A 12,038-nucleotide genomic window follows, 5' to 3' on the forward strand; every position below is an offset into this window, starting at 1 on the left:
ATATGTATGGCTATATTTTTATTCATAACCAGTTCATCTCAATTAGCTGACTCTCCCTCCCTCCCTCCCTCCCTCCCTCCTTCTCTCTCTCTCTCTCTCTTTCTTTCTTTCTTTCTTCATCACTTTTTTGTCTCTCTCTCTCCTTTTTCCATCTGTCTTTTTTTATCTCTTTCTTCTTCTTATTAATTTTTTTCAATCGGTGTATCTATCGTTTAAGATGTTATTAATACTATATAAAAATTACATTTTTGTCTTACTATGAATCTCTCTCTTTCTCTCTCTCTCTCTGTCTCTCTCTCTGTCTCTCTCTCTCTCTCTCTTTCTCTCTCTCACTCTCTTTTTTTCGTCATCTCTATCTTTTCTTCACTCTGTCTGTCTGTCTGTCTGTCTGACTTTAAGTTCTCTATAAACGTACCGTTTTAGACATAAATTAAATTTTAAGTCGAATCAAGTTTTTATTTTCTTACAAACCGGCTTTTAATTTATGATACACTATTATTATTACTACTACTATTATCAAAACCGCTATTATTATTATTATTATTATTATTATTATTATTATTATTATTATTATTATTATTAATGTTATTATTATTACTATTGTTGTTGTTGATGTTATTATTGTTGTTATTCTTATTGATGAAATTTGCATTGATGTGAACGTATTCCGACGCCGAACTGACTGTACGGCCATTGTTGACATAGTAAGAATAACAACAACAACAACAACAGTAACAACAACAACAATAACAACAACAACAGCACTAACAACAACAACAACAACAATAATAATAATTATGTTTATTGCTATTAGTTTCATTTGTTAGTAGCAAAAATAATCGTAGTAGTAGCGGCTGAGGTGGCTGAAGTAGTAGCGATAGCAGCCGCGGCAGTAGTAGCAGTGATAACAGTATCACCCTTATTGCCTTATCTTCAGTGATGTTAGTAATATCACTACCAATATCGAAGTATTAAGTAAAAGTAGTAGTAGATAATTGTGTTTTTTATAAAATTTTCATTCATTCGTTCATTCATTCGTTCGTTCGTTCATTCGTTCATTCGTTCGTGCGTTCGTTCATTCATTCATTCATTCATTCATTCATTATATCGCTAATCGCTACACTTATTTATTTAGTTACCATATTTGCTCGTTTATAAACTCAAGCTATCCTTCAATGAACCCATCTGTCTATCAGTTCATCCTAATTGCATTACAATCAAGCAACCAATCAGACGCTTAATTAATCCTTTTTATCGTTCATTCACTAATTCCTTCACTCACTCATTCATTCATTTTTTTGTTCCTTCATTTATTCATTCGTTTAACTACTCTTTCGTTCATTAGAAACATTCAACTGTGCAAATATTAATTCATTTCTTTCTTAATTCTGCTGTTCATCTGTTTGTCCACCTGTTCATTCATTCGTTTGTTCGTTCGTTCATTCGTTCATTCATTCATTCGTTCATTCATTCATTCATTCAAACTTACAAGCAGGCACGCACACATGCAAACCCGCACATACCGCCATTATATATTACAAGGTTATAATTATAGTTAATTATTATGCAATAAGCTATATATATATATAAATTCAATGTTAATAATAATAATAGTCATTTATTATTATTATTTTATTGGTATTATATTCAAACTAAATTACGCTCATTACTTATTTGAGATGATACCAATCGGTAGGATGAAGCTGTGAATAAGAATTATTGTTATTATTATTATTATTGTTATATATATTATTTTATTATATATATATATATATATATATATAATTATTATATCATAATAATAATTAATGTCTCCATTTGAAATATCTGTGTTAATGAGTTGCAACAATAATAAAATTCTGACTAGTAGTAGTAGTAATAGTAGTAGTAGTAGCAGCGGTAGTAGTAGTAGCAGCAACAAATACAACTAAATTAATAGTAGAAGTTAGTTAGTTAATAATTGTAGTAGCAGCGATACCTCTTGAAGTAGTAACAGCCGCCTTTGTAGCGACAGAAATGCTATTTCTGATAGTGGCAGTGGTAGTAGTAGTTGAAGTAACAGTAGTAGCGGCAGAAGCGTTTATTGGATGATTTATACTAGCCAACTGCCAAAACAATGAAAATTAACAAAACAACTGCTCGGTCAATTTATACTTTCGTGAACTTTTTCAACTTTTAACTTTTTTCTCACTTTCTCTCCCTCTCTCTCTTTCTTTCTTTTTCTCTTTCTCTATCTTCCTTTCTTTCTTCAATTCTCTGTTTTTTAATCCTTCTCTCTCTCTCTCTCTCTTTCTTTCTCTCTCTCTCTCACTTTCTCCATACTCTTACTTATACTCTCACAGACGCACTTGCATACACAATGTACATGTATACTTAGATTCATGCAATTTTGTAGACATAAGTACAATTACACATACATATACAGAGACACACACAAACACACACATATACACAAACACACAGACATCAATACGCACACGTATACACACAAGCACACATTTCTTTCTTACATTAATTCATTTGGTAAACAACTTTGAACTTCATTTTAATGCTGTTGTAGACAGTAATAATTAATTACGATACTTTATTAATAGAGTTGAGGTATTGTATGTATGTGTGTATTGTATCTATTGTGTATGTGTATGTGTGTGTGTGTATGTGTGTGTGTGTGTGTGTGCATGTATGAGTGTATATCTTTAAGTGAACAATTGATTAAAGAACCATTGATTTGTACAAAAAGGACAAAAACAACACTATAATAATAATAATTATAATTATGATAATAATAATTATAATTATGATAATAATAATTATGATAATAATAATAATAATTATGATAATAATGGAAACATTCTTTTATTTACCGAAAAAATAAAATCCAAATGAAATCAATCGAGAATCATTAATTATATATCAGAGTGTAATTAATTAAGATATAAAATATAATGTAGGACCATCCCATGCTCTTTGATCAACAAGTGCTTGAGAGTAAAAAAATATATTTAAAATCGGCTAAGTAGTGTTCCTGTCACAATATATATGCTATATGACGAGCGAATTACGGCGTTTATCAGTTTTTGATTAAAAGATTTCGACCATAATATTTTAAACAAAGTTATATTAAAATTGTTATAAAAACCCGCAGGTATTATAATAATTAAAATAATTATTATAATAATATTTATAATAATAATAATTATTATAATAATTATTATTATTATAGGTGTTTGACGGCAACATAGATAGCAACAGAGTGAAGCATTCGTATTTGGATACGGCTGTTCTAGCCAGATACGTAAAGTTTCACATAGTCTCCTGGAATAATCTGCCATGTATGCGTGTCGAGATTATGGGTTGTCAAGGTGTGTATGTGTGTATGTATGTATGTATGTATGTATGTATGTATGTATGTATGTATGTATGTATGTATGTATGTATGTATGTATGTATGTATGTATGTATGTATTTGTCTGTTTGTTTTTTTTGTATGTTGACGTGCATGTTGTTTTTGTATGATTTGTGTATGTGGGTGTGTGGCTGTTTGTATGAATAAAACCGTTGTATCAATACAAAACTCAAAACACCACCAACAACAAACAAACAAACCCAAGTTTGCAACAGTCACGTGGCCATCCCTCCTTACGTCAGAATGACGTCATCGTCGTCGAAGATAAACAAACAGCAGAGCACGTGTCATCCGGAAGATGGTCATGTACTGTCGAAGAAAAGCTGGTGTCCCAAGAAACATAACAGTTAGTCGGGGCTGTTGTTGTTGTTGTTGCTGTTGTTGTCGGGACTAGTTTGGTAGTAGAGATTGATTGATTGGATGGTTGATTGATTGGATGGCTGATTGATTGGGTGGCTGATTGATTGGAAAGTTGATTGATTGGATGGTTGATTGATTGGATGGCTGATTGATTGGGTGGCTGATTGATTGGAAAGTTGATTGATTGGATGGTTGAGTGATTGGATGGCTGATTGATTGGATGGCTGATTGATTGGATGGCTGATTGATTGGATGGCTGATTGATAGGATGGTTGATTGATTGGAATGGCTGAGTTATTGGATGGTTAAATGACTGGTAATGGGGTTGCTTATTTGAATGTTTGATTGTTTGTATGATGAAACACTCTTGAAAAAAACAGCATTCAACCAACCAACCAATCACTCAACCGACTAACCAACCACTTATCACTCTACTAACCAACCGACTTGTCAATCAACCACCACCTAGACGACCAATGGTTGCAATTTGACATTGGACCTCCCACCCTGATTAGCGGATTGGTCACCCTGGGCAAGGGCGACACCCTCAAGAACCATTGGGTGACCAGGTACCACGTGTCGTACAGCAATGATTCGGCCCTATGGTACTACTACATAGAGGGCATCAACTCTGAAATTAAGGTTTTCTTAAATTTGTCTAGTCAAGTTGAACAGCTAGTTAAGCTTTTTCAATAGATTCATGCAGTACTCAACCTCTCGTCTGTGGCGTGATGTTGAATCTTCTGAACTTTGGAAGAGTGTAATTGATCTTTAACCTTTGACCTTTGATGCATAGAATCTTGAATTGACCGGATAGTTATCATTACGATACTACTGACTAACAGATATTAATTAATTTTCATTAAAAATTAATTGACTGAATCAGCGTATCAATCAAACATAAGTTTGCCAATCAACCAATAAATGAATGAATCAACGAATCAATCAATCAATCACCCAACCAACCAACCAACCAATCAAACACAGGAATTTGAGGGAAACCAGGATAAAGACACGCCCCGAACCCAATACTTCAAATCTCCATTTGTAGCCCGTTTTGTCCGCATTCACCCTACCCAATGGAACGTGCAAATTGCGATGAGGGCTGGCCTATTGGGCTGCCCCTTTAACGACCAGTGCGGACCTGAGTTTGTCAGGATTGCTAATAACACGCCTTGTGGTTGGTTGGCTATTTATAAAAGTGGGCTTGGTTTGAATATTAATGGAGATGTGTGTGGTGGGCGTGGTTTGAATATTAATGGAGATGTGTGTGGTGGGCGTGGTTTGAATATTAATGGAGATGTGTGTGGTGGGCGTGGTTTGAATATTAATGAATAGTTGCTTGTTTGCCATGCATTGGTGAATGGTAAGATGAAATTTGATTTGATGACTGAAAATATTTATGTGATAAAGTTTCGATAAAAAATATAAAACATCAAAAAATGTACATACGTATTCCTCAAACTCAGTTGAGAATCTGTCATTCCGCAAGGAAAGTTGGGTGAACAACAGGAGCCCCCAGCACAACTACCAAGCCCAACAGTACCCCCACTCCCAACACCCCCACCAACAACAACATCATCATCAGCAGCAGCAGCAATACAATAAGAGACACGCCCATGAGAGGTGGAGTGTAGGTCAGGCCAGGAGAGCAGTTGATGGTGATGGCGGAAATGGGTTTGTATGTTTGCACGTTTGTTTGTATATTTGTATGTTTGTTTGTTTGTATATTTGTATTTTTGTTTGTATGTATGTATGTTTGTATCAATAGGAAACTTATATAGCGCCAATTAAATGTTTTCAACGAGGCTATCGCAGTTATATAAACATAGAAGTCTACATAACATAACACAACAAGTTTGTTTGTTTGTATGTTTGTTTGTATGTGAGTATGTTTGTTTGTTTGTGTGTTTGTGATAGTTTGTATGTATTTGAAATGGTTTATATGAGTTTTGTAGGCTTTTTTGCTTGCATGTACGGGTATAATGGCCTCACAAGCATGCATAAATACATATACAATATACATACATACATACATACACACACACATACACACACACACAAATACATACATATACACACACACACATACATACACACGTAGAATCACTTGCACTGTACTGGACAATTTCAACGTTGATAAACCGACTTGGATGGTAGATCTTGGAAAGAAGAGAGATATCACAGGTCGAAATGGATTTTAATTGAAGATTGCGCTATATAAATGAAGCATTATTATTATTATTAATTATTATTACTATTATAATTATTATTATTATTGTTATATTATTACAAAACTATTTCCAAATTCTTCCCAAAATTATTTTTAATAAATTCACTCGCCAACTACTGCAGGCTTGTTCATATACACTCAACAGAAGACCGACATGAAATCGCCATTTGGAGGCAGCAGTAGTAGCGGTAGTAGCGTTAGTGGCAATAGTGGTAGTAGCAGTAGTAGTAGCAGCAGCAGCAGTAGTAAACACGATAGCAATGAAATGAAGGCTTACAATGTTTCAGAGGACGACAGTGCAACTTCGAGAGGTGCCTTGTTCTATCTGAAGATGATAAAGATGAATAGCGATAATAATAATATTAATAATAACAATAATAATTAATAATAATAACAATAATAAAAAATAATAATAAAAATAATAAAAAATAATAATAAAAATAATAAACAATAATAATAATAATAATAATAATAATAATATCAATAATAAATAAGAATAATAAGAATAATAACAATAATAAATAATAATAAATAAAAATAATAATAACAACTCCCCCGCCAGAATACAGAAACGCCTACAAAGAGTACGTGAAAAACCTGGACAGACTGACCATCTACATCGACAACGTCGGGACGAAAAAGTCCGCTGGTCACCAGCAGGACAACCCGCAGCAAAATTTCAGAAGGCACGCGCGGAACTCCCGCCCGGAGCATCTCTTCGCCACTGCGGAGAATCTCTGCGGCTCCGTATCGCGAATCAATGATGCAGTCTTCCAGTCAAAATTGCACCTTCGTTGTAATAAGCAGATGGCGGGGCGGTTCGTTTATATTGAAGCGTCAGGAGTTCCTAGTAGGTCCAGGAAACTATTTGCTGCTATCATTTGCGAGGTGATTGTCTATAGTTAGGCGATGGTGATGGTGAAGATGATGATGATAGTGATGGTGAGGATGAAGATGATGATGTTGTTGGTGGTGATGATGTTGTTGATGATGATGTTGTTGATGATGATGTTGGTGGTGATGATGAAGATGTTGTTGGTGGTGAGGTTGTAGATGATGATGATGATGATGTTGGTGGTGATGATGAAAATGATAATGTTGGTGGTGAGGATAATGATGATAGTGATGGTGAGGATGAAGATGATGATGATGATGTTGGTGGTAATGATGATGAAGATGATGACGTTGTTGATGGTGAGGATGAAGATGACGATGACGAAAATGATGATGGTGGAAAAGTAGAATAATGGTGAACTTCTTTTCTATCTTTCGTTATTTTATTTCTCAAACTTTCTCACAAGTTCATTTCAAACATTGCCTATGCAGCATGTCATGTCTGGCCAACAAATTTTTGATGAAGATTTCTTTCGCTGATCACTTTTTTTATATAAGATTTTTATATTTTATACTTTCACATTATATATATATATACACACACAAAAAAACACACACACACACACATATATATATATATGTATATATGATTTGATCTTATAACCACAGATGATGTAGAGATAATAATACAGTAATAATTAAACGATAATAACTACAACAATGACTTTATTAATATGTTAACTATTTTACGTGAATATATATATATATACATATATATATATACTTTTTAATAATTTATTTATAATAATACTTTAACATACATATCACGCATTGTAATAAGGTGCTTGCTCAATCGATACATACATATATGGTATGATACAAACATATATGGTATGATACATACAAATGTGGTATGATACATACACATATGGTATGATACATATATTTATGGTATGATACTTTCATATATGTAATGATATTTACATATATGGTAACAAGTATAGTTATAATAATGTTTATAATGGTGTTATCTAAAAATGTTCTTTCAAGTTTGGGTAACTGGTTGAATGAATGAATGAATGGATGACTGGATGGATGAATGGATGAATAAATGAATGAATGAATGATGTAATGAATGCATGCATGGATGAATGAAAAAATGAATTCAAATGATTAAATGATTCATATTCTCTGTAAATATTTCAATTTCGATCTTACATTCAATATTTTTTGTATTGTTCACTAGCATTATTAATATTATTGATATTAATAACAATAACATTGATTGTAATAAAAAGTTATCAAAAACCCTTTTTTATAGCAAATGTATGTTTGTATGTGTGTTTGTATGTATGTATGTATGTATGTATGTATGTATGTATGTATGTATGTATGTATGTATGTATGTATGTATGTATGTATGTATGTATGTATGTATGTATGTATGTATGTATGTATGTATGTATGTATGTATGTATGTATGTATGTATGTATGTATGTATGTATGTATGTATGTATGTATGTATGTATGTATGTATGTATGTATGTATGTATGTATGTATGTATGTATGTATGTATGTATGTATGTATGTATGTATGGTATGTATGAATGTATGGCACTGCTGCTGCTGCTGTCTCTGCAATTGCTTCAGCTTCTAATGCTGCTATTGGCTGATAGAATCATGAATGTGCGCTTGTAAATACATACATACATACATACATACATACATACATACAAACATACATACATACATACAAACATGCAAACATACATACAAACAAACAAACAAACATACATGCATACATAAAATCAAAAATTGAACCAACAAATTATAGTAATGACTCGTCCATGATTAACTGTAGGCATAATGAAGTGAGATCAATAATGAAATGAAGGTGATTAATAAAATTTGGACTTGAATCATCATCGTCATCGTCGTCATTATTATCATTATCACCATCATCATTATCACCATCATCATTATCACCATCATCATTATCGCCATCATCGTCGTCGTCATCATCATTATGATCATCATCGCCAACAACATTCTCACCAACAATAACAACAACGTCGTCCTTGCTAGGGAGCCTTGCTGCTTGATGAGGAACGCGCGGTGACATACATACAAACATACATACATACAAACATACAAACATACCTACATACAAACATACAAACATACATACATGCATACATGCATACATACATACATACATACATACATACATACATACATACATACATACATACATACATACATACGTACATACAAACATACATACATATAAACATACAAACATACATACATGCATACATGCATACATACATACATACAAACATACATACATACATACATACAAACATACATACAAACATACAAACATACATACATGCATACATACATACATACATACGTACGTACGTACGTACGTACGTACGTACATACATACATACATACATACATACATACATACATACATACATACATACATACATACATACATACATACATACATACATACATACATACATACATGCATACATACATACATATACAAGAAGACTCCCCAACAGCAGCATTTATCCAAGAGACATGTTGAATGTTAATAAGCAGAAAATTTCTACCAATAAAAGAACAAATTCGCTTTAATTAACCTATTTAATAATTAATTTTTAATTAAATTATTCACTTCATTAATAATCCAATTAATTAATTATCCAATCATCCGAATAAGTGTTGATTCAATTAAAAATTTAATCACATTTCAATCATCTGGCTCTCAATTTTGTTAACATATTAAAGTGTACGCAAAGATCTGACATACACTTCTTGAAAATAAACTCTTCCGGATTTTGAAAATTAGTGAAGATGGCGGACGAGATGTTGTTTGAGGCCCCACTAGCTCAGTTCGACTGCGAAGAATGGAACTCTCTGGACGATGATGATGCTAATTATAGCAGCAGCAGCAACAACAACAACAATAACAACATTAATAATGTTAATAATAACATTAGCACCAACAACATCAGCCAAAATGACAAAAATGACATTAAAAAAAACCTTAACCATTTTACCACAACTGCTAACTATGACGCCATAATCAACAACAACAATAACACCATCACCAACAACAACATCAACAACGTAAGCAGATTCTCAAGCATTTGCGATAACATTAAAAATAACTACAACAACAACATCAATAACATTAAGAACAACAACAACATCAACAACAACAAAAACAACAACAATGTCTACCAGTATAATAGATATAATATACTGAATTCAGCCGCTGTCAGGACCCTGATGATGATCCAAGAAAACAAATTTAACAACAACAACATCAACAACAACAACAGCAACAACATTAACAATGACAACAACAACAACAACAACATAGATAAAACAGCGCTTCTTGAATCTTTGGTGAACGATAATGACATCATGAGTTTGGAGAATACAATAAGATTGCTATTCAGCTCTGATAACAGCAATGAAAGCAGTCAAACTAATACCGCCTACAACTTGCTTTCTAAATATATTGCTGACAACAATAACAACAACAACATCAACAACAACAATCATAATTATGCTCAAACAACCGTAAGTGTACAATATTAATAAAAATGATCATCAGTATCATTTTCATCATCCCCATCAACATCACTGCCGCCATTTTTATCATTCAATCACTCATTCACTCATTTACAGATTCACTCATTCACTCATTTATGCCTTCATTAATTCACTCATTTAGTCATTAACTTATTCACTCACACATTCCTAGTACAAATCCTGTCTTACTGAACATCTGACAACAAATTTAGACGATGACGACTACAAAAACTTCGATTACAACAACAACGACAACAACAACAACACTAACAACAACAACAACACTAACAACAACAACAACACTAACAACAACACTAACAACAACACTAACAGCAACAACAACAACAACAACAATAATAATAACGTTGAGGATCTTTTCGGGCAAAACTACAATCTCGGTCTCGATAATTTCTGTGAGACCCTCTCAAGGTCACTCGAAGACCTCGTCAACACCTTCGACGAAAGGTCATGGCCACAATAATAATAATAATAATAATAATAATAATAATAATAATAATAATAATAATAATAATAATAATAATAATAATAATTCATGCATTTATTCATTCCTTTATTTACCCATACATTCATTCGTTCGTTCGTTCGTTCATTAACTCATTTATTAATTATCTCATTTGTTTGTTCGTTCGTTGTTCATCCATTCATGCACTCATTTATCAATCCATACATTCATTCCTTCGCGTTTTAGGATTACAAAAAGTTTGAAGAACTTTGACGACAAAGTTCAAGAATTCGCTCCAGTTCAGAAGTGGGAAGTTAATGATGGGGATGCAGTCAGGTGTGTTCTTTCATTCATTCATTAATTCATTAATTCATTTATTTGTTTATTCATTTAATCAATCAATCATTTATTCATTCATTCATTGGTTCAGAGATTCGGCTTACTTTTCTGACTCGGAGAGAAACGACAACAGATGGTGCTTGGAAGACTACGTAAGACGTCAACTAATTATTATTATTATTATTATTATTATTATTATCATAATTATTATAATTAATAATAATAATAATAACATTAATAATAATGATGATAACAACGACGATGATGACGATGATTATGAAGCCAAAATGATGAAAGAGAACGATGTTGATGTTGTCAAAGTGTACCGTACACTGACTGTGCAAAACATCCTTCTATTCAATGCAGGTCCAAAAAACCAGCCATGATGATGATGACGATGATGACGATGACGATAAAGAACAATCATCATCATCATCAACTGAAAATATCCTCAACAAAAATGATGATGGTGAAGATTGCGACGTCCATGATGATGATGATGATGACGATAATAATAATAATAAAAATAGAAACCACAAGATTGACGTCACAGCCATTAATGATGATGATGATGATGATGATTGTAATGTTGATCATGATTATGATACCAGCAGCGATGATGATGATGACATCAGTGATGATGATGATGATAGTGATATTGTAGTTGACCATATCAACGGCACGTACTCCAAAGAGAAGATACGCAAATCTAACGATGATGATGACGATGATGATGAGGAAGAAGATGATGACGACGATGATGATGATGACTATCCTGGTGTT

General features: G+C 32.7%; 2 protein-coding genes across 2 annotated transcripts in view; both read left to right on the forward strand.

Moving 5' to 3' along the window:
- Positions 1-4,234: 4,234 nt before the first annotated feature.
- Positions 4,235-5,104, forward strand: HELRODRAFT_84604 (hypothetical protein; the record flags this gene model as incomplete). Its single annotated transcript, XM_009025093.1, has 2 exons — positions 4,235-4,408; positions 4,754-5,104. Coding segments are annotated over 2 exons (525 nt in total), but the record flags the coding sequence as incomplete, so codon positions are not given.
- Positions 5,105-9,706: 4,602 nt separating this feature from the next.
- HELRODRAFT_176995 (hypothetical protein) overlaps positions 9,707-12,038 on the forward strand; it is a gene marked incomplete at both ends in the record, with an annotated part of 4,560 nt that continues 2,228 nt past the window's right edge. Inside the window, 4 exons of the mRNA XM_009025212.1 lie at positions 9,707-10,441; positions 10,626-10,918; positions 11,163-11,252; positions 11,347-11,414. Of these exons, the coding sequence (XP_009023460.1) occupies positions 9,707-10,441; positions 10,626-10,918; positions 11,163-11,252; positions 11,347-11,414 (1,186 nt within the window). The remainder of the gene's footprint in view (positions 10,442-10,625; positions 10,919-11,162; positions 11,253-11,346; positions 11,415-12,038) is intronic.

Source organism: Helobdella robusta, assembly GCF_000326865.2.
Source record: "Helobdella robusta unplaced genomic scaffold HELROscaffold_40, whole genome shotgun sequence".
NCBI lineage: Eukaryota > Metazoa > Annelida > Clitellata > Rhynchobdellida > Glossiphoniidae > Helobdella > Helobdella robusta.